Source organism: Meles meles, chromosome 4 (assembly GCF_922984935.1).
Source record: "Meles meles chromosome 4, mMelMel3.1 paternal haplotype, whole genome shotgun sequence".
NCBI classification, from domain to species: Eukaryota; Metazoa; Chordata; class Mammalia; order Carnivora; family Mustelidae; genus Meles; species Meles meles.
The window spans coordinates 151275268-151298956 of record NC_060069.1 but is presented as its reverse complement, the minus strand read 5'-3'; the positions used below and the strand labels follow the sequence as shown (position 1 = coordinate 151298956).

At 48.2% G+C, this 23689-nt stretch overlaps 1 protein-coding gene across 6 annotated transcripts in view; it reads left to right on the top strand.

Annotated features, from left to right (window-relative positions):
* The window catches only part of TIAM1 (TIAM Rac1 associated GEF 1), a 380123-nt gene extending 363016 nt beyond the window's left edge, over positions 1-17107 (top strand). For all 6 annotated transcript variants that reach the window (XM_046002793.1, XM_046002792.1, XM_046002795.1 and 3 more), the window contains 6 exons: positions 1029-1137; positions 5648-5706; positions 6260-6362; positions 8488-8575; positions 10831-11003; positions 14548-17107. In XM_046002793.1, coding sequence (XP_045858749.1) covers positions 1029-1137; positions 5648-5706; positions 6260-6362; positions 8488-8575; positions 10831-11003; positions 14548-15017 — 1002 coding nt within the window. In that variant the 3' untranslated portion in view covers positions 15018-17107. The remainder of the gene's footprint in view (positions 1-1028; positions 1138-5647; positions 5707-6259; positions 6363-8487; positions 8576-10830; positions 11004-14547) is intronic.
* The last annotated feature ends 6582 nt before the right edge of the window (positions 17108-23689 follow it).

The following is a 23689-nucleotide window of genomic DNA, read 5'->3' as shown; positions in this document are numbered from 1 at the left end:
GTGCCTGGCTTGGTGCCTCAGGAGAGGCACTGCCAGGTGGCCCTGGGTTCTGCAGAGGGCTGCTCGGTTGCCGCTGTATCTAGAAACCCCATCAGGGCATAGGGAGCAGAACGACCCAGACCCTTGTGTCTTTGAGAAGCTCAACATCAAAGTTTAATATCTGAAATGCTGCCTTGCGCTTGATTCCTGCGACTGCAGAGCCTACCGACCACTTACCATGTTTACCGGTGGGTGGACTGCGGTCTCTGATGGGTACAGAGCCTTGTTCTCTGATGTGGTTGCACTGAGAGCAGGTCAGAGACCAGATGATCCTCCCACCGGCAAGTGGGCTGCTGAGTGGGGAGGAGGAGGAGACGTGGATGGGCTTGCATGTGGGCCCCAGACTCCGGAGAGAAAGGCAGACGGGAGGCATAGGCAGGCATGTGAACTGGATTACTGCGCAGGAATGTCTGGATGGCTCTCCAGAAGGACTCACCGGGACGGGCTGGCCACTGGACCTCACGGTTTCTGCGGATCCCAGAGCACAGGCTGCACACACTCCAAACTCCTCAGTTGGCTTCTCTCTCTCCTCAAAAGTGAAACAAGATCTTTAGACAGAGCTGGAAGAAGAAAAAAATAATCGATTCCACTGCTAACTGGAAAAAACTGTGGCTCCAAGGGGATTTAAACTCACAGGCGGAAAGACCTAGTTTTCTGGGGCGGATCTCGGTGATGGACGGCTGCTCGTCTCTCCTTCGGAAACTGTCTCCATTTGAACACAGACCGATGCCAATTTCGGAGATGAGTCCTGGCAGATTTACTGTGTGTGAATTTGGGGGCGGACCCAGTTTCTCTACCTCTTTCCCATTTTATTCTTGAAATTCTTGTAGACAAATGTGGGATAAAGGAGAAAAAATAGTGACCAGATGTTTTTAAGGACAGTGTTTTCCTGAAGTAAGATTGACACATCAGCCTGCCAGATTTGAAAACGTGAAAATCGGTCTGTTTCTGCAGCACGCGGTAAGGTTTGCCCTGTCCCTGCTTTTCAGGTTGCAGACCTGAGCATGGGGGACCTGCTTTTGCATACCACGGTGATATGGCCAAACCCGCCAGCCTCCCTGGGAAAGTGGAAAAAGGAGCCAGAATTGGCAGCCTTTGGTACGTATCAGAACGGGGTTGGGGCACCTGGGTGGCTCGTCAGTTAAGCATCTGACTCTTGATTTTGGCTCAGGTCATGATCTCAAGGTTGTGCGATCAAGCTCCGAGTTGGGTATGGAGCCTGCTTAAGATTCTCTCCCTCTCTCTCTGCCCCTCCCTGCTTGCTCGCTTGCTCTCTCAAAAAAAAAAATAAATAAATAAATAATAATAACAAGGTTGATGGGGGTAGCACAGAGAGGGAAGCTGGGCTTACTTTGCAAAATAAGATCATTTCTTTCTCAAGACCCAGTTTATTAACGTTAAGTTCATTTCAGTTATCTGAATCAATCTCCCTGCCCTGGCCACCAGCGTGTCCGAAATAGTGAATGAAGCCTTCCAGGTCCCTATGGCCAGTGTGACCACCCTGTCACATAGGAGGGAGGGAACGGCCTTGCTAGCCTGCCCCGGGAATCAGCATGTAGGCGGGGAAAGGTTTTGTTGTCGTCCTCACTGCTCAGAATATCTTTTCAAAATAACAGGTTAATAATAAGCCAAGGAAGACTCGTGGGAGAGACATGAAGACAATGTTGCCTGGTTCTGAGAGTTCCGAGCTCTTTCCTGGTCTCTCTCACTCCGCCGCGTGGGTGATGTTGCGATTTGGGCTGTCGGTTCGCAGCTGATCTGTTGGGGCAACATTGGGGTGCCGTGATCACTTGTGAGGTGCTTCTCATTCACGTGACTAATTCGAGCCGAAGCAGAGACGCTTGTGGATGATTTATTTTTTAATAAACTAGTTAGGCATTTTGAGACAGAAAACTATGGGAATTGTGTGTAATTCAGGAAATACGGCTTATGGTTGCAGGAAAATTCTTGTATGGGATCCGGTTCTGTTCACATCGTGTCTTCTGAGCCCTGAACAGAAGACTCATTGGTCTCATTGGTAGGCACGTGATAGAAAGGAAATCTAGTATTTTCCATTCTCTTTCCTTACCTTGTGTTTCTAGGGGAAAGGGATGGTTGCTTATTGCTTCTTTAATGGAACACATTTTTTTTTTCTTTCCCCCATGATGTGAACGGAGTATCCCCAAATGGAACATCCCTGTGGTGTTAAAATCAGAGTGTTGGACATCAAGACTGTCGAACTTCCCGTTAGCTCACCCAAGGCTTCGCTGAAAAGCTTAGTGACGTTCCTGACAGTTTCAAAGAGCCGCTAGAGTTGTTGATGCCATTTCCTTAAAAATAACAAAGATGGGGGGCGCCTGGGTGGCTCAGTGGATTAAGCCGCTGCCTTCGGCTCAGGTCATGATCTCAGGGTCCTGGGATCGAGCCCCGCATCGGGCTCTCTGCTCTGCAGGGAGACTGCTTCCTCCTCTCTCTCTGCCTGCCTCTCTGCCCACTTGTGATCTCTCTCTCTGTCAAATAAATAAATAAAATCTTTAAAAAAAAAAAATAACAAAGATGGGTAGAAGTGTGCAGAGAAAGCGTGTGACCAGATAAGACATACAAGAAAGGACTGGGATATTGTAACATGTATTGTAACATGTTGGTAGTTTTTGATGGGCAGCTGCTTTCAGTGCGGGTAGGGATAGTTTTGTCCCCCCCACCCACATTACTAGTTGTGTCTCTTATATTGTAATTTCTTCTTGGAAGGGCTGGGAGCTTTCAGATGCTTCCTGGTAGGTGGCTTCTGGGAAGTAGGATTCCGAAGTAAATGACCCAAACCGTCTATCTTCTGGTTTCTGATTCTGGGTTACCGATGAATGGTTCCAGAGTTCCACACTGGAATTTTTTGTGACTGTCTCCTGAATTGTACAGATTTCCTGTGATTAGAAATAAACAGATTTAGGGGCACCTGGGTGTCTCATTCAGTTGAGCGTCTGCCTTTGGCTCAGATCATGATCCCGGGGTCCTGGGATTGAGCCCCGTATCAGGCTCCCTCCTGAGTGGGAAGCCTGCTTCTCTCTCTCCCCCTGCTTGTGCTCTCTCTCAAATAAATAAATAAAATATTTTTTTTTCTTTTAAAGAAATAAAGAGATTTAAAAGAAGAAAAAAATTTGGAAGAAAGGAGGGGTCGACCAACTTTCTCTGTGAAGGCCACGTAGTAAATACTTTCAGGTTCAAGGGCCAAGAAGCCATGTGCAATCAGAGGCAGACAACATGTAACCAGATGGACATCTGTGTTCATAGGCTGTACTGAATGGGCACGGGCCCCAGTCTGCCAACCAGTGGTATAAAGGGTTCTGGAAAATGCTGGTTTTGAGGTTTGGGGTTTTACTTGGCTGCTTGCTGCCCAGGCTCCGATAGAGAACAGTGCGTGTTTCGCTCTACGTCCCTCTGTTCCCTGCCCCACGGGCTGCTTCCTGGGGTTAGGAGGGTGGCTGGCTCCCTAGATGGGAGCCCCCAACCCCTGTGCTGGGTGCGAATGGAAGCCACAGCCCCCAGGCCCTGATCGGTGGTCACACTGCCAGTGGGTCCCACTGGTGCCACAGTTAGCGAGGTGAGACGCTCCCAAGGCTCTAGGAGAAGCGGGAAGGATTCAAGCCAGGGTTGTGAGTAAGGGCAGACTGTCCTCACCATCATGAGATGAAATTCTTCATGGGTTCCCAGTCCGTAAAGGTGCCACGTTGGGCTGTTGAGGTGGCATGAACAGAGCCTTGGAAACGCCCTTTGAAATCTGGAGTTGTTGTAAGGGGAAGCAGATTACCACAGAACCGGCAGCTTTGGGGTTAAAACGTGGTTGTCTCTTGTTTTGATTTAAATCTCGAATCTCAGGAAACAGTGCAGCTTTCTTCTGCAACTGAAATCAATGTATTACGCTCCTAGCACCTCAATATTTTCTTCCAGGACTGCTCATCTGTACTGAATATTGATCATCACCTCAAAAAAAAAAAAAAAAAAAAAAGGAAAAGAAAAAGAGTTTGTCCAGGCTTCTGCCTTCTTGGGTATTAGATGATCACCTTCGGGGTGTGGAGGGAGTGCTGGGGGCAGGCAGGGGTCGCTAGGAGTTTTGACTGAGGTCCTGTCTATGAGATCAGGACAACACTTGCAGTCAGTTGAGTGAGTTGAGTGGCTGTACCCCCAGCTGAGGACCACTGTGGCCCCACCACTGTGACCCAAGATGGCTGAGGTCAAGGTCAGCTGAGGCAGGCCGGCCGCCTTTTTGAAACCATGGTGGCCACCCCATTAAGCTGCAGTCCCAGGGACGTGGTGCGTCTTCTGAGACTCAGGTCACTGGACACCCTCTCCCAGGGGGGAGCGCCCTCAGTTTTAAAGGACCTGTTGTCCTGGCCACTGTGAGTTCTGGAGGCTTCCTGGTGAGCACACAGGGCCTCTTTCAGGTTTTGGCCTCAGCCTCTGTGCAGAGCTGGTGCAGCCTCCTTGGCCAGTGGGAAATTGGGAGAGGGCACCTCTCAGTCCGTCCTCTGGGATTCTTAAGGGGGCCGGGATGCAGGGAGCGCTAAGGGCCAGGGTCAGTCCAGACCCAGTGGCTGGAGTTGGTTTCTTCACGCTGTCAGGTTCTTTTCTGCAAGGGAGGTGAGAGCCATCCTGTGCCGAGGGAAGGCGGGGAGGCTGATCCATCCTAAAGCAGATGGAAAATGAACCAGACACTTTGGGTTGGTCTCCAGAGGACCTGGGAGCCTGCCCCCCACCCTATCCCAAGGAAGAATTTGTTGAACATTTATTCCCTTTGTAGTTCTGGGTCTGGTACACCAGGCGTGCCCTCTCCAGCTGCCATGGGACTGATGGGGCCCCGGCTCTGCCTTGGGCGGGGGCGTGAAGGGGGTTGGAGTCCCTGCCACCCAGAGCCAAGGATGGGCTCAGTCTGCTTCTAGTCCTCCGGGCGCCGCTTCTTCCTCCCCTGGAGCAGGGGTCAGAGTCACCGAGTGGTCACCGTGCTTAGCATTGTTCAAGGAATTCTATGGACCGTGCCTAACTATTGTGTGTCCCCCGTCCCCCAAACACTGGGAGAGTAAACCGACCTACTCCCTGTTGCTAAATGCTTCCTGTGATTCAGTCTGTTTGGAGGAAGGGCACATGCATTCTGCTCCATAAACCGATTTTCATTTCTTCAGGTCAGAAAGATGATTCTGTCTCCCAAAGGCTGAGCACTCTGTGCATGTATGTGTGATATTAGGTTGGTTGGCGTGAGTTTACATCACCGTGGACAATATCATTGTCACTGATGTCTGCCTGGTTTCCTCTAGCCGCTGACCTAGCACGTCTCTGTTAACTTGTACATCGCTGGCATTTTCAACTTGAGATGACATTAGAGTTAAACGGTGTTTAATCTGAAAGTTTCCAGTGGGGTGGGAGGGTTTTTTCCATTTATTTGGACTTTCTGTGTTTCTAGGGAACCTGGAAAGTGTTGTCTCAGTAGGCTTGGTGAACGGTTGGAAGGTGGAGTCTGCGTGGGCTCGTCTCGCTGCCTTCTTCCGAGCTGTTGTGTCGATAACCCTACGTTAGCGGGGTTCAGGGGAAAGCCCCACGCATTACGTGCTGTAACGGCCTGTGTCTTTTTTTTTTTTTCCAGTCTTCAAAACTGCTGTGGTCCTTGTATATAAAGATGGCTCCAAACAGAAGAAGAAACTTGTAAGAATCTTACTTCCCCCTTGGATCGAAAGGATCTCCTTTTCTATCCGCTTCTCAGTTCTGCCTGCGTAATGATCATCCTACCCCGTTGCCAGACACCAGCCTCTGAGATTTTTTTTGCCTTTTTTTTTTAACTTTTTAAACACATATGAAGTGTTGCTATGGACTGGAGGAAATTGCCCATCCTGCCTTCTGTCTGGTGGGCTCACACTGAAAGCATGAAAGCGAATCGCTATCAGGCCTGCCAAGACCAGAACCTTCCTGATACATACTTGCTTTTTCCATTCTCCTTCTGGGGCCCCTCTTCTCCTCCTCCCGTGTCTCTCTTTTACCTGGATCTGCTCAGTGAACTAATTGGCAGACCCCGTGCCTGCATATCTGAACACTGCCTCTCGCTTTCTGCTGGATGAACCAAAGTGCCGTAGGGCTGAGGTCCCCCCGGACAAGCGTGGGGGTTCCAGCCTCACTGATCTGGGGCGGGGGTAGGGGGACCCAGTCCAGTCCAGACCAGAACAGATGGTTCTCAGGCACCTCGTTCCTTCTCTTCCTGCAGGTAGGGTCTCACAGGCTTTCAATTTATGAGGACTGGGACCCCTTCCGATTTCGGCACATGATCCCCACCGAAGCTCTGCAGGTTCGAGCCTTGGCGAGCGCAGGTAAACCCCGAAATGCGCGTATTCAACATGTGTGTGAATTGTTGGTCTGAACCTGCGATCTTGGTCGAACCACCCTACCATTGTTATCCCTCCTATATTCAACTCTCTTCCCCCCCAGCCTCTCCCCTGCCTCTTGTTTACCCAGCCACTTACTATTTGAATGAATGAATGACCCGAGTGAATGGATGTGATGTCTTCAATACCATTCTGAGGAATTCTAGTCGTTCTGTTGTATACATTAATATTACATCGACCGATGTCGGGGTGGCAGTGAGTCTCGTATTTCTGGAGAGAATCCTGGAGACCATGAGCAAAGTCCATGTAAAATAACTCACTTGCTTTTTTAACTGGGAGACTGGAAAAGGCCACCAAAAGCATGAAAAAGCCATTAAATATGTGTGTGTGTGTGTGTGTGTGTGTACATGTGTGTCAAGCATTACACATCTTTGTGTTAGTCTGGAGGCCTTTGAAATGTCAGGCCTTTTCCTGCGATCCAAATAGCCGTGAAGCCAGTTGTCGGATAGCAAGAATATACTTATTACTAGAAATTGGATGAAGCCTTAAGTTCAAGTGCCATGAACGCCAGCAGGGTACTGACCAAGAGAAGGAATATTTTTGTGACTCGGCGGCCCTGTTCAGGGCCTAATTAAAGGCCGTTCTGGGGAGGAGCTGTTCGCAGTTGCTCTCCTGAGCACACCCTGGAGGGAGCACCTTGGGGGTCAGGTGGAAACTCTCAGGCCAGCAGGTGCAGCCGTCTGGTTGGCCAGAGAGGCCGTGGAAGGGACCGCCACACATACACAGTAGATCCCTATTTCTCTATCCTCTCCGGCACCCGATGTGTCCGCTGTGTGGCTCATCTTGTCCCCCTTTCTGAGTGTCACCTCGCAGTAGAAAATGTCAAATGCAAAATCCGCTTCGGACAAACGTATTCAGGATGATCGTTTGCCTGAGGAAGGTTTCTTCCTGACCGTCCAGCACGGAGATTGGCCCTGGCGCCTTGTTACGTAGCGATTTGATTTTCAAGACCCTGGACCTATTTTGCAATCTTGGGCTGCAGATTACCTGGTTCGTGTTTCCCGGTGCCTGGTTTACAGGATGGGAAGCTTACGTTTATAGCAAATGGCAGGCTTCCCAGCAAGAGATTTTCCCTTCATGGAGGACGAAACACATACAGAATTTAAATTCTGACAAGAAAGCCATCTTTGTGATATGCCATTCCATTCTCTCTCTGCTTTTCATTCAAATCACGCTTAAAACAATCAAGATAAAAGCTTGTTTCAACAGTTATAAAACCAGCCAACATGTTTCTCGTTTTGAGATGCATTCCAGTAGATCTGAGAAATCAGAAAGTGCAATTACTTGACTTTTATCTTCGTTTGGGAAGACCGGTGGAAACTTTGGCAGAGGAGCCGTGGTTGGGGTGAAACAATGTGGGCACAGTGAGGGTTTGTGACCGGGGCTCTGACCACGGGGAAGGCCGAGACCTCCCCATTTCTGGTCTTGATGTTTGTAGTGATTGTTTCTTTCACAAACACTCTATTCAGGACCTAAAAGAATACGGTACTGCTGCATTGTAAGTCGTAGAGATGAAAGCCAGCTGTTCCTCACCTTCTCAGCATCTCGTTTTTGCTTCCCTCACAATGGGTACCTTGGGGGTGTCGAGAAAGCGAAACCCCGTTTGTTTCCAGGACCTGCTTGTCCAGAGCCCTAGGCCTGGTCGTTCACAGGGAGGGCTCCCACCAGGGACACACGGACCTGCCTCTTTAGCGTTGGCCTGATCGAATCTGCCTTACGACTACTCGCTCAGCTGAAATTGGTTCAGCCGAACAGGCTGCGCATTGAAAGGGAGCGGTTCTTGAATCAGTGTGAGGGACTGATGGCCCTTTCCGACCACCAAGCAGGAGGTTTCAGCACCTGGAAATTTTCCAAGTGTTCTTTCCCTTCACACCCATTAAGGCTGTCACTTTGTCTCTTTAAGATGACAAGGAGGGTCGCAAAGTACCTTTGGCCTTCGGAGGCTCTGCACTCTGGAATCTCACACCGAGGTGTAGAAAGTGCTTTTGTGAAAATGCAAATCAATCTCTTTGAGACATGCCCTAATTCACCCTTGTTCTGATTTGTCTAGATGCAGAAGCAAATGCTGTGTGTGAAATTGTGCATGTGAAGTCTGAATCTGAAGGCCGGCCCGAGAGGGTCTTCCATCTGTGCTGCAGGTGAGCCTGGGCCAGGATGGGCTGACCTTGCTGCCCAGACGGGAGGGCTGTGACGGCTTGGTGTTCTCCGCCCCCCCCCCCCGCCGGTCCGGACGTCTCCCAAGCGTCCCTAGATGCCGTGTGCCTTTTCTTGTACATTTCAGACATGCGCTAACACTTAAATCACACTAATTGGGGGCGCCTGGGTGGCTCCCTCAGTAGGCATCTGCCTTGGGCTTGGGTCATGATCCCAGAGTCCTGGGGTGGAGCCCTTGTCTGTCTCCCTACTCAGTGGGGAGCCTGCTTCTCCTCCACCCCTCTGCCCACTCATGCGTGCTCTGTCTCTCAAATAAATATTTAAAAATAAATAACACCAACTGGACACGTTAAACTGATTTTATCAGAACATACACAGTAACCTCATTTCCTTCTAGAAGGAAGTAGGAATTTTCTTGTGTGTGCGATGTTCAGATGAGGGCTTTTTGCCCATCGTTACGTTGGATGAGAAGTAGATTTGAAGGATGTGGCTGTCTCGTACTGTTCCGTTTCGGTGTTTAGATGTGTTTGTACTGTAGCATCTCTGAGATGAGGCAGATGGAGAACGAGCGGGGACGAGATGAGAGGGTGTAGGGTGTGCAGGTGCTACCTCGGTCCTGGTCACGTCAAGGAATTTCGGATGGGGGTTTGCCACAAGCTGCTCAGTTTCACCTGCAGATCTCAGGAGGAAGCTGAGCTTAGAATATGGGCTTCTACTGATGACTTCTTGTTCTTTTCCTTTCCCCCACCCGTGGTCCTCTCCTCTCCTCCTCCTCCATGAGAATTTGAGAATTTTTTTCAAATGCAACCAGTTCTCCCTCTCTTTTTTTTTTCTTTGCCTAACAGTGTCAAAATGAATGGTCCCGATGGCCAGTGTCTGGTGTATTTGGCTTGACATATGATCTATACTCAGGCTTTAAGCTGATCGTGGGTATCAGTGATTTGCTCAATACCTCCCCAGTACCCCACACCTCGGGTAGTAATACGCTGTAATTTCCCTACAGAGAAATCGGACAGAGTTGGAGCGCCTGGGTGGCTCAGTCGGTTAAGCATCTGCCTTTGGCTCACATCATGATCTTGGGGTCCTGGGATCAAGTCCTGCATTGAGCTCCTTGCTCAGCGGGGTGTCTGCTTCCCCCTCTGCCTCTCCCCCTTCTTATGCGCGTGTGCTCTCTCTCTCACAAATAAATAAATAAAATCTTTTTTAAAATTAAAAAAAAAAGAAATCTGATAGAATCAATGTTGTTGGGTTTATTAGCAATATGTTTTCATGTTACTGCTGGCGTCTAAGGACCACGAACCAAGTATGAACTGTGCTAATTACCCTTTATGCATTACTTCATTTAGCCTTGGCTTGGGGAGCCAAGGCTCATGGAGGGGTCTTGGCCTAAAATATTATAGCAAATGAACTCCGAGTTCAAACTCAGGGAGGTCTGACTCCAGAGCCCCTGTTTTGTGTATCTGCATCACCTGTCTGTGTCGGGTGACATATCAACGAAGGGCAGAATGTGGGAAGTGCTGGAACTAGAATTGACAGTTTTTTCACATGGTCCACATGTGGTTTGAGCACCATCTTTACCACTTGTGATTTTGTTGGTAAGGTCCGGTGGGCCTGCTCCTGGAGAAGCCGTGTTTGTCATTGATAAGGAATACCAGAGGGTACTTACCCGGGGTGAAGATACCGAGAACGTCATGAGAAAAATGACTCTCACCCTGGAAGTACTTTCTTTTTGTGGGAATTAGGACTTGGGAAGGTTGTTTGATTCTCTGCAGTGTAGGTTTAATACGGACTTGGGGAAGTGTGTCGTGGGATATTTCGCAGAAGGACAGCTCAAGAGGGAGCTGCAGGTGTTGGTTGGGACATCAGATTTGGGTGCTCGGCAGAGCTGAGAATCCCGTGGTTCAGTTGTCTGCAAAAGCGTTTTAGGAGAAAAGGCTTTGCCATAAGTGTCAAGGGTAGAATCTGGCAATGTCTGGGTGCGGGATCCGTTTGCTCATGCATGGGCTGTCTACCCCACACTGGCTGCAGGAGATTTTCAAAGAGCGTGAAGGGAAGGAAGTCCTCGTTCTCTATCACCAGTGAAAAAAACATAGCTCAGCGTAGAAACGAATTGTGGCCTCATTCTCTATGACCTTTGGCCCTCAAGGATGTTTGTTGGGCTGCACCCGATAATATCAGAAGTTCCCCGTGTGTCCAGGACTTTGCCCCTAACACATGTCCATCTTTTTTCTTCTCATAGCTCCCCAGAGAGCCGGAAAGACTTCTTGAAGGCTGTGCATTCAATCCTGCGTGATAAGCACAGAAGACAGCTCCTCAAAACCGAAAGCCTTCCTTCATCCCAGCAATACGTACCTTTCGGAGGAAAAAGATTGTGTGCGCTCAAAGGGGCCAGGCCGGCCATGAGCCGGGCAGGTACTGTGGGGATTCCAACGTTCAAGATCCCCGTGACCCCCGCTCCACTGTAGAACTCCAGTGAGCTTGACGTTTTCGTTGAGCAAGAATTAGACGTGGCCTTGAGGGGGCTAACGTTGGAGTACAGCCCTTCCCTGGTGTGAGGTTCCTTGCCCGTGCCTCCTTCCCAGCAGCTCCCTGGGTTTTCTGCCCTTCATTTATGCCTCTTGCCCTCCCTCCAGCTTCCCTCTGCCATCCTCCTCCTTTTGGCCGGGGGCTCCTCTCTCATTCGCCGCACCAGGAAGTGAGCGCATTCTCTTTCTGGAGGGCCTCTCTCAGCCTGCTTGCGGAATGGGAGTCGCTGCTTTGCATGGCAGCCATCTTTGTTTAGCCGAAAGCAGTGTGTCATGTCTCCGCAAGGTCGTGGCCCACCGTTCTGAGAACATGGTGGCCTGGTAGTCTGGAAACACGGCATTGCCTGTTCTCAGGAAGGATTCCATGTTTGGTAGACCAGATGACACATCAGATTTTTACCCTTGCCTTAGGCCAGCAACCTGATTTTTAGCTTCATTGTTAGTTTGGGGAAGGCTTGAGCTGCTATTAGTAAAGAGGAATGTAGAGTTTAAATGGTCCCAGAGTATATAGTCTCTTAGGACTGGAACTGTCACGGTGGAGCAGGAAGGAAGACCTATACTACCATCTAGAAATAGCAGGAAAATATATTTAGGAAGAAAGATGTTTTCATAACCTAGATGTATTAATGACACCAAGATATTAATACTTTGATCACTCCTTACTTAAGAGGCAGCCCCTGTTTTTCAGGGATGCCAATAAAAGAGGTTTCCTTTGCAATTGCCAAGAAGATTCTGACCTTTCTGCCTATCCTCAGTTGTGTCGAAGGGTCATGGATAGAACTGTGAATGGTTGGAGGTTTTTGTAGATGTAGCCTGTATAGCTTGACAAGGGATATTACTTTCTTTAAGCACTTAAACTGAACTAATGTTGGGGCTTAGTTATCTTGAACCTATTCTCCAATCAGTTGATAAATGTTTACTGAAAACCTAGTGCAGGGAACACCCAGTTTTCTCTTGCATTCTCCAAGGTACCTGAAGTCTCGCATACCTCTGTATCCACAGTTTCTCATGGAGGCCTCATGTTAAGAAAGCTTCATGGATCCCTTTATAAGCTCAAAACAGAGCATTTCTCCTTAGAATTGTCCCACCTAATCCTTTTACTTGCCGGGGGATGCTTAAATTAGGATTGAGAATACATGTCCCCACCTTAGGAAACCCGCCTGTCACTGGCCAGGTTTTGATTGTTACTCAAGGGACTTAAATTCAGAGCTGCATTTGCTTTGAAACTGAAGCCATTTTAGTCTATAGGACCCTCAGAAGTTTTCCTGCTGACACCCCTTTGGAAAGAAACCCAAACCACACCGTACTTCGTCATGAAAACCAAGAGAAACCCCCTATGTCAGCCTGTTGGCTTTGGCTGATTGGAAGATTTTACACGTGATGGCTCATTTTTGGCTGAAGAAAGTCTCTGCTATTCTGCTTTTGAAACACCTCATTATCAGCAGGCTTTTCACGTTAGATGGCTTAAAGATGGTGTCTGAGTGGGTCAGCTAGCACTAGCTTGTCCGTTTTAACAGTGCACTAGAGGTACTGAGATCAGAGATGGTCTCCCTGAACCCCAGAAGGCTGGCCGGGTTATTAAGTATCCTTTTAATAAGGGATAAATACTCAGGCTTCATTATGCGTTGTTACGAATACCCATGAAAAGCCCAATATCTTGCCACAGTATTCAATCCTGAAGTACTGCATGCTTGCCGATCACCCAATTAAAAATTTTTTTTGTTCCAACATTTTCTTATGAAAAATCCCAGATATACCAGCTGAGAGAATCATACACATAGAGAACCTACCGTCTATTCTGTAATGGATATTTTTCTGTATGTTCCTTATGTATCTATCCATCTGTCATCCATCAGCTCATGTTTTTGACACATTTCAGAAATACAGACATCAATTCATTTTACTCCTCAACACTTCAGCATGGGGATCACGGGTGGATGTTTCCAAGGGCCCAGTTTTGCATTGAGGTAGTTCTAATACAGTGATGGGAGAGAGCCAGTCTCTACTCTGGGGGTTTTGGGATAGAACTGACCGGAACGTCTGCTTCTTCCCAGTAGAGTAGACACAGTGTTTTGTTTTTTGTTTTTTGTTTTCCTTTGTTCCATTTTTTCTGGAGACCTTTTTTTAGTTCCCTTCCTTGATCAAGAGGGATGTCCATTTGTTCCATATTTTAAGATGGTAGAGCACCCTGGAACCATGGTGGGACCTCAGGGGTCCGGGCAGAGGATGGCTAGACTGGGAGCCCACGCATGGACTTGGGACCTGCTGGGTTTGATAGTCCCTGGGGATACTCCTGTTACTTGCAGCGGCACTGAAACAGTTTAATGATTTTCAGGGCTTAGGTTTCAGGAATGCACCTCCTACTTGGTGTCCAGGCTCTCCCCCTCCACTGGAAACCCCACATTGCATTTTAGCTTCTCGGCTGCCTTCTCACACAGCCGCCATTTGACTAGTGAGGGAGAAGCAGCAGCCTTTCCCCGTGTGTGTGCGTGTGTGTGTGTGTGTGTGTGTGGTGGGAATGTTCATTTGTCTGACAGGGTGGCGTCTTGTGTGTTTGGAATAATTCTGGCTTCCTAGAAGGCAAGAGGGTGAAGGAATGAATTCGGATATTTTTTTCTTAATTTGTAGTCACTTGGTGCAGCTCTCTGAGGCTCGGTGGCATGTGTGTCCTCCGTTATGTATCTCTCAGGCCATTCAGACACCAATATTTTAATTGTTTTGAAGGAGAGAAATCGGTGAGACACAGAATGCAGTCCGGGGGAACTAGAGCTCCTATTTGCATACCTTCACCGTGAACGTGGGGCTTTGGCAGAGAGAGGGCAGGGCTGTCGCTGGAGACTAGCTGTCGTGCCCATAGCTAACTTCCTGTCCTCCAGAAATTGTACATTTGGTTTTCCAGAAAGCAGTATAGCTTCTGCCCCCTTGACACATCACGGTGTTGTCTACAAAGACAGTGGAACTCTGGAAGCATTGTCTACCCTTACCAAAGACCCATCCCAGGGAAGTGGCCCTGGGACGGCCCCTGGAGGTCCCCAGAGCACCATGCCGTGGGACATCGTCAGGGCTGAGGGCACTAACCAGTCCCAAGATCGGTGGTCTCCTTGGGGGCAGCACAGGATAGAGAAATGGATTGTTGCAGAGGGAGGTGAAGACACTTTTCCCCGTAACCAGCACCCCTGCCCATGTCCCCCTGTCCCCCATCCCCCACGCTGCCCTTTGGCCAGTTGCCGTGCCATCCTCCAAGTCCAGACATGCGTGTGAAGTAAAGACTCTAAGACAGACTGATGAAATCTGGACTTGAAGCCCCGAATGACATCGAGGCACTAAATGAATCCCGTGTAGTTGTTCCTTTGTTTTCTTTGCTGTCTGCATTTTCATCGCAGGTAAAGCATGTGGGGGTTTTATTTTTATATTTTTGTGTGTGTGTGCAGTGTCTGCCCCCAGCAAGTCCCTTGGGAGAAGGAGGCGGCGACTGGCTCGAAACAGGTTTACCATTGACTCTGACGCCATCTCGGCCAGCAGCCCGGAGAAAGAGTCCCAACAGCCCCCCGGTGGCGGGGACACTGACCGGTGGGTCGAGGAACAGTTTGATCTTGCTCAGTACGAGGAGCAGGATGACATCAAGGAGACAGACATCCTCAGTGACGATGACGAGTTCTGCGAGTCCGTGAAGGGCGCCGCAGTGGACACAGACCTCCGGGAGCAGCTTCAGGCTGCCTCCATCAGTCAGCGGGAGAGAGGCCGGAGAGCCCTGGATAGTCACGCGTCCCGCATGACGCAGCTCAAGAAGCAAGCCGCCCTCTCGGGCATCAATGGAGGCCTGGAGAGCCCGGGCGAGGAAGTCATTTGGGTTAGGCGCGAAGACTTTGCCCCATCCAGGAAACTGAACACTGAGATCTGACTGTCCCTTTCCCCCTAGAGAGCGTGTGTAGATACCGCCCCTGCCCCTGCCTTCACTCTGCCCCCCATCCTGTCCCCGCGAGGAGGAGAATGTTCCCTTAGGTCGCACTCTTGCACACATGGCCTTGGCGGCTGACTCTTGTTCCGAAGCCACGTAGCCACCCAACGTCGTCATGTCGAGCGACATCGGAAAGAATTGCTCAGAATCCCAAATAAGCTTGAGTCCTATCTTCTGTATATTACTAAGGGCTTTTATTTATTCTCAACTAATCAGGGCCAGAACAATTAAAAAATTAAAAAAAAAAAAAATTCTACAGCACTGGAAAGCGAATGACCCCCCCCCCCCAGGAGTTTCAAGTATGTACAACAGATTAGTCGAAGAGATAGCCCACAAAAATAAAATAAATAAAACTACAAGAACTAATAATAATAAAAGTCACTCTATCTGAAATCAGACCAGGAGCCATCTCTTAGTTGGGGAAACCACCTTCAAACACAAAAACGCCACAGAGCAACTGTACAGTTTCACAGTGTTCTTACTCCTTTCCCTCTTCAATGTCTGAGAATATCTGTGTATTTTAAGAATGTGTGAGGAGACGGTGGAGATGTATGTTTTGATGAGCTGTTGTTTTTTTTCTTTCTTCTTCCTTTTTTATTTCTCTCTTCTGTTTTGATCTGTGGCTGGTCTTACTCGATGTCCATGTTGGAAGTTCTAGTTTTGCATAGAGTTGTAAAGATGCCAAACTCTTTGAGAAGAGATCCAAATTTATCACTTGAAAAAAAAAAAAAACACTATTTTTTGTATTTTACCTGAGAGGCAAAGGCACAAACAGATGAGAATTTTACAGTGTTAGTGTAACTGAGTCTTAAAAAAAAAAAAAAAATGAGGATTTTACCTTTTACAGAGAGAGTGAGGCATGGTGATCTATATTTATATACGAAAGGCCAACGAGATGCTTAGGGGAAATTTTTTTTCTGAGAAGAAGCTTTCTGTTTGTTCTTTGGTTTGGTTTTGTTTGGTTTTTTAATGTTTGAATCTCGATCTGAGATGGGAGCTTGGCTGGATTAAACATGACACCCGGAGGGGCGTGTGTGTGTCTGTTGCACATGGCGGGGGAGGGGAGACTCCTTCTCAAGGGGTTGCCATGGTGATCATTGGTTTTCCCATCAAAGTTGCATCTTCATCCATAGATTACCTGTCCCTTCCCTGACAGTCCATACCGAACCTCTTCACAAAACAGCCTCTTCCAAACCATCCCTTGTGTTTCCTACTTCCTACGTGCCAACGAAACAGGGTAAACATGCTAAAAATCTCACATTCTAAACAGATTTCCAAATAGGAAGAACAAAAAAAAACAAGTTAAAGCACTTTCTTTTTTTTTTTTTTTTTTTTTGGACGGTGTATAGCTTTTTTTTTTTTTTTCCTTCTTCCCATTTCACAATGTCCACTTCCTAAGAAGGGTTTACATAATACGAAAACTTTCTTTTTGGGGAAAATATCTATTTGGGGTTTGACACATCAGTAGGTACTTTAAAGACCTGAATTTTCTAGTAGCTTTAGGAGTTGTATTTTGTAAAAATCAGTTATGACTTTATATTTCCAGACAATAGAGAGTTCAGAACATCATGCTTCTATGCCCCTGCTTGCTTTACCCGCTCTCCCACTTGATATCCCTCCCCTTTTTTGGGTTTCCAGGGCTTTGAGCTTGATCTTTTGAAAGTTTTATTCTATGAAATTTTTGCTATATCTTCTGATTTTCTTAAAAAGCTTTAGAATGATTTCTATACCCTTTGTACCACTGCATTGTTCCATACCTCCAGTTCGATGGTGTCCGGATGGAAAACTGAAGCGAAGACTTCTGATAAGTCACACTTGCTAATCCCAGTGCAACACTTCCGTCTGAGAAATGCTGGAAAGTCTGGTGCTTGGAGAGGGTGCCATTGTCTCTTGTACATAAGGTCACGACGTGTCTATGTCAAAAGTTCTTATATATTTCTTTTATAAGCTGAAAGAAGGTCTATTTTTATGTTTTTAGGTCTACGAATGGAACGTTGTAAATGCCTGTCAAACAATAAAAATGCTGAAAAGTATCTGGACAGTCCTGTGCCTTTTTGGACGGGAGGATGGATTTGGACCGTTGGCGGGAAGGAGCTCTGTGAGAGGAAATTCTTGAGAGTGCCTGTTTTTGTTTTTTCCTTTCTCTAGATAATCATGAGCATCAAGGAAAAGCTGACTTGGTATAGCTTAAAGATTTTTTTTTTTCCAAATTGAGATATAATTGACCTGTACTATTATGTTAGTTTCAGGGGGACGACCTAATGATTCGCTGTTTGTATATAGTGCACAAGGGCCCCCACAGGCGTCCTCTGAACGTCTGTCCCCACACAGAGCTCTAAAGTTTCTTTTCTTGTGATGAGAACCTTCAGAATCCACTCTCCCTGCTGCTTTCCAGTATGTGTTACAATGTCTTCACTGCGGTCTCCATGATGTGAATGACTTCCCCAGGACTTTTCAGTTTATAACTGGAAATTGGTACCTTTTGACCCCTGTGGCCTCTTTTGTCCCATCTCTGGCAACCACCAGGCTGTTCTGTGTGTCCATGAGCTTGGTTTTTGTTGGTTTGGGTTTGGGGAGTTGTTTGTTGATTCTCCATATAAGTGAGGTCCTATGGCATTTATCTCTTTTTGTCCATAGAACTTGAAGTTTTGTTTTTAAGGATTTTATTTGTGAGAGAGAGAGAAAAAGAGCAGAAGGCGGGGAAGGGTGAGGGAAGGGGGCAGAGGGAGAAGGAGAAGCAAGGAGCCCAGGATCCCAGGACCCTGGGATCATGACCTGAGCAAAGGCAGACACTCAACTGACTGAGCCCCCAGGTACCCCGAGCTTGAAGTTTTAACAGCAACAACAAAAAAATCAGCATCTTGGTCCTTTTTCTTTTTTTTAAAGATTTATTTACTTATTTTTAGCGAGAAAGAGAGTGAACAAGGGGAGGGGCAGAGGGAGGAGAGAGCGCAACTCGATCCAACTCCCTGCTGAGTGCTTACCCCAACACACAACCCTGAGATCATGACCTGAGCCAGAATCAAGAGTCGGAGACTCAGCCGACTGAGCCACCCAGACTCCCCAGCATCTTGGTTTACTGATTTGAAGACTAGGAAGTGGTACATATACACATATCTATATCCACACCGAGCACTTTTCCAGTGCCTTGTGCCCCCCTGGAGGGGCAGGCTGAGAGGTGCGTGGGGAAGTACTGGGGCGGAGGGCAGACCTGGGACTGGCCTGGATGGGGAGCCCTTGAGCCCGTGGTCTGGCATCCCATTTTGTCAGTGGGGGTCTGCTGTCTGGGCCTTCACGGAATCAGCAAAGGTAAATGCGGTCTTGGGCATTCCCTTCCCTTTCAGAGTCTTGATCTCTCAGTCCCTTTTGAAGCTTACCCAGTCAGTTCACCCCACCGACACCTGCCCTCTGGGTGAACACATGTTCTCCCGCCTGCCCATGCGAACTAGAATGCTTCCTGCAGCAGCCGGTGAGCACCTGCTCGCCATGTGGTCCGTGGACCAGCAGCGCCCCCCTGGAGCCACGGGAGCTTGCGAGCCGTGCAGAAACTACCCCACCCAGACCTCCCGAACCAGAACGTGCGTTGTACACAATCCCATATGCGTGTTCAAGTTTGAGGAGTGCTGGTTTGGCTGTATCCAAATGTTCTGATGTTGAACAATGATTTGAAACGCATCACACTTCTCAAAGTTTATTAGGGCTCATCTGTTTCCATCCCTCAGTTTTTGAAAAGTTCGAATGACACCACATAGCTTTCTTTTTTCCTGTTTTTAAAGACTTTATTTATTTATTTGAGAGAGTGCAAGCAAGGGAGAGGGAGAATCGGGCTCCCCGCTGAGCAGGGAGCCCATGCGGGGCTCGATCCCACGACCCTGAGACCCATGACCCGAGCCGAAGGCAGACGCTTAATGACTGAGCCACCCAGGCTCTCTGACCACATAGCTTTCACAAAACATTTACAAGAGTACCTGATTCCACCAACCAAAAGATTTCATTTTTATGAAGACAAGACCAAAAGGAAATGAGTGTGCAGCATGGTCGGGCCGTGAAGCCTCGTGCATCTGCCCCGGAAACCACACTCAGCGTCTCGGCACCAAACCCCCAGTGCTTTGAACTGTGCGAGCACCGTGCTTTATCTGGATTTATTGTGGGCATCTGTTAGCAAGATGCGTCCTATGGTAATCAGAAAGACTCAGACATTTCCCCCTATAAATTCATGGTAAGTGCTGCTTTGCGCTCCGACCTTTCGGCTTAAGAAAGCTTTCACAGGAAAGCTCTGCTTGTATACAGAGAGCAGGGGAAAACTGCATGTACAATTTAAGACAGAACCGTTTCTTTTTTTTAAAAGATATGATTTATTTATTAGAGGGAAGGAGCACGGGCAGGGGAAGAGAGAGAGACAAGCAGACTCCCCGCTGAGCAGGGTCTCCCCCCCCAACCCCCATCCACCCCACCCCCACTCTGTAACATGAGCTCAATCCCAGGACCCTGAGACCATGACCTGAGCCGAAGGCAGATGCTTCACCGACTGAGCCACCCAGGCGCCCCAGAACCATTTCTCGCTGTACCCACTATTCCTTCTAGGGGATGACTGAGGCCAGCTTGGTGCTTGATGGGATTATTCTAACACTTGCGCTGGAGTTTGGGCCGTTTGTCTCTGAGGCAATCAGCGTGTGGCCATTGAGTGCCCGAGTCAAGGACACAGACACAGTCATGCCTTTTTCACCCTGACTTAGTTTCTCTCTCAGGCTCGTATCCCGCCGGGCTGGCAGAAAACACCCTCAGATCCCCACTCTCTCCAGTCCTTCAGCCACGGAGGTGACAATGGCTGGAGGTGACGCTGGCCATGACGACTGTCCTTGCCCACAGGGTCTTTCACACTTGGTGGCGGACTGGTGTTTCCATTAGCCCAACTCTGGCTCCCACCCGGGGCACCTCCGCAAGCAGGCCCCCCAGCATCCCATTGCTGCTGGGATGTTGCCCAAATTCTTCCCCCTTCCATCCCTCAGACCTCTCTCTCTCTCCTGCCCCCATCCCCAGGCAGTGGATATGCCTTAATGTGTGCGTGTGGGGTTATGGGAGGTTGAGGCTGTGGGGGTGCTGTGGGGCTGGGGGCTGTGTGTGAGTGACAGGTGTGGGGCAGTGTGGGAGGTGGGGTGTGGGTCTATGTGTGGGGGGCTCTGTGGGGACCGCCCCGTGGGGGTGGAGAGGCTGTGTGGAGGGGGCTGTGTGGGAAGGGGTGGGAGGTGGAGGGCTATGTGTGCAGGGTGTGTGAGTATGGGGTTGTGGGGGTTGCTGTGGGGGAGCATGCGTATGGCAGTGGGTGTGTGGGGTGTGGGACTGAGGATGGGGTGGGAGGGGCTTATAGGGGGGCCTACGTGTGTAGGTGGGGAGGCTATGTGTGTGGTTGTCTTGAGGGGCGAGGGGAGCAGTGTAGACAAGGTCTTAATTTTTTCCAGACTCTGTTAACACACAACTTTTACCTGAGTCTTACAGGCAGTTCTGCTTTCCATCTTGGTGCAAACCTACTCCAGCATAGGAAATCCCTGTCACAAGCCCTCAGAAGAGAGGAAATGGGCAGGTAGGGAAGAGAGAGAAATGAAAATACAAGGAGAAAAAATCTTTTAAATACTCAAAAATTCACCCACTGATTCATAATGTCGCAGCATCCTGGACTTTTCTAAAAGATGTCAGTGTTTGAAGAAAGAACCAAGAATATTCAGAACACAAATCCTGACCGTGTAGGATTCTGTGAAGAGGATGGAGCTGTTGGGAAGGGACTGTCTTCTTGCCGAAGCCGTGTCAGACCCCCCCTGCCCCCTGCAAACACATCCCTGGGATCACTTTGTTTCCGAGTCCTCCCTACCATCCCCTCCCCTCCCTCAGCATCCATAGAGCGCACTGTGTGTTAGACCTCCTACACCGACAGTCGGTTATCCTGGTCTCTTCTGTCCTTCCTGTGGGAGAAGCAAATAAGGTGTCCTCTGTCAGAAGGCAGTGCCTCATCACCCATGTCCACGCCTCAACACGTGCTCAGTGTAAAGTGATAAATCGGACAAATATGCAAGTCCCCCCATCCATGCTGTTGAGAGCAGACTCTTCTACGGGCTGCTGGTCCCTACCTTGTCTAGAGCCGGGAATATTAGCCACGTGCACACCTAGCGCTGTGGAGAGAGCCCGCTGCTCTCAGACCGAAGAGGCATGATGCTTTCCAGAATTCCCTTAACATTTTAAAAATCAGGATCCGCTAGGGAACATACTCTGTTAGAAAAGAATTCCAGGGGCGCATGGGTGGCTCACGGGTTAAGCCTCTGCCTTCGGCTCAGGTCATGATCTCAGGGTCCTGGGATCGAGCCCTGAGTCGGGCTCTCTGCTCAGCGGGGAACCTGCTTCCGACCCCCACCCTGCCTGCCTCTCTTTTTGATCTCTCTGTCAAATAAATAAATAAATATTAAATAAATAAAATCTTAAAAAAGAAAAGAAAAGAATTCCATTTTCCATGTTCTTCCAACACGCTAAATGTCCAGGTCAAGCAAAGTCGGATTTTCACCAGTGGGACCCTCGCAGCGTGGCCGCCATCTGTCTGAGCTCCAGTCCCACAGTCTGAGGCTTCTGGACTTGGTGCATTTTCCTGGAAGCCACCCAGGGGCTTCCTGAACTCTTCCCAAGACCCCGTTGGTCTCTGAGTTCTGAGTCTCTGTCTTAATCAGGATGTCCTGTGGGTCCTGTGTTCTGCTGTGCTCGGCTCTGGGCTTGTGTTTGGTGCCTGGTGTCATTGCCTTGTGCTTCAGACATTAATGGTTGGTTGATTATAACCCTTCACTTTTTTTTTAAAGATTTATGTATTCATTTGAGAGAGAGAGAAAGAGAATATGAGCGAGGGTGGGGGTGGGGGGAGGGGCAGAGGACGAGGAGAGCATCTCAAGCAGACTCCTGAGCATGGAGCCCAACGTGGGGCTCGATCCCAGGACCCTGAGATCACGACCTGACCCGAAACCATGAATGAGATGCCTAACCCACTGAGCCACCCAAGCGCCACATAATTCCTTCACTTTCAATCAGGATGTTAACATTTTGGTTCATGTCCTTCCTGACCGGTTCCTCAAATACGTGTGTGGGTGTGCATGTGTGTGCAAACACACATACACACAAATGGGGCTCATGCTATTTTATTGACACATACTTTTTTATTAACCTGATTTTTACTCTCAGTGTTACAAATTCTGGCCATTTGCTTAAGACACTATATAGACATATATAGGTTTACATCACTCTGAGTCATTATTACGCAGTAATCCATTTTATTTTTATTTTTAAATTTTTTATTTAAATTCAATGTCATCCATTTTAATGGGTAACTATGATTTGCCATCATTTATATATTCCATTCCCTGCTGATGGTCATTAAGGATTCTGGTTTTTATTAAAAAAAAATACTGTGAATATCTGTATCACACATTCTTGGAACATGGGTCCACTTATATGCCTAGAGTATGACCATAAAAACAGCTTTAACTGTATTGATATGCATTTTTAAAGATTCTGATGTACATTTCTACATTGTAGGGGCCATATCCTGTTCTGTTTGGCTCTGGTAATGGTCAAGATCCAAAGACACCCTGTCTGGTATCTTTACTTTTTCTTTTCTTTCTTTCTTTCTTTCTTTTTTTTTTTTTTAAAGATTTTTTTATTTGAGAGAGAGAGTGTGCGCGCTAGGGGGCAGAGGGAGAGAATCAGATTCCCTGCTGAGCACAGAGCCTGACAGGGGGCTCGATCTCATGACCCTGAGATCATGACCTGAGCTGAAAGCAAGAGTCGGGTGCTTAACCGACTGAGCCACCCAGGTGCCTCTAGTGTCTTCACTTTGCCTTCACAGAAATGCCTGTGGCCATGGAAACTGGCATTTTCACCTGCATTTGTATTTGGGATTCTTGGACCAGATATGCCTAGTGAGCTGGACCTCCTCCCAGTCCTGTCTTCCATTCTACCCTCAGTTTTGCTGGAGCGTTTGGCCACGAGGCTCAGGATTCAGGACTTCCTACCATCAGTGGAACATTCCTGCACAGTCTGCCGTTCAGAACTCTAGGATTTTAAATAGGCTGACTCCTTACGTGCTGCTTCCGGTTTCACAACCAGATTTAAATGAGGGCTAAGCTCTTACAGTAGCGATCAAATCAGTTTCCAGTCACAGACATGTTTGGGCATCCACTCCTCTTCCCAATGTGCTCTTATACCTGATGAATAGAGTGGCCTTTTGAAACAAAAATAAACATTGGTAGATTCTTTTATTTTTATGGGTTTTTTTTTGCAAAAATATCAGAGAAAGTCAAGGTGGGGACAAGTGGTTGGGATGAAATTTATGTTTGAAACAAATCTTGACGTCTTTTATTAAAAGCTGTTATGGAAAAGAAAGATTTCTGTAGAACAGAGAAAGGGACAATGACTGGTGGGTTTTCAGTATCTCCTAAAGTCTCAGGGAGTTTCTCACCACGAGTGAAAGGAAGATGAACCAGACTCACAGAGTAATGATCCTTGAGCCAAAATGTGACTCAGCAGGACCCTCAAGACACAGATAGTATAAGAGGAACCCACCTCCCAGTTCCTTTCCTCACCTT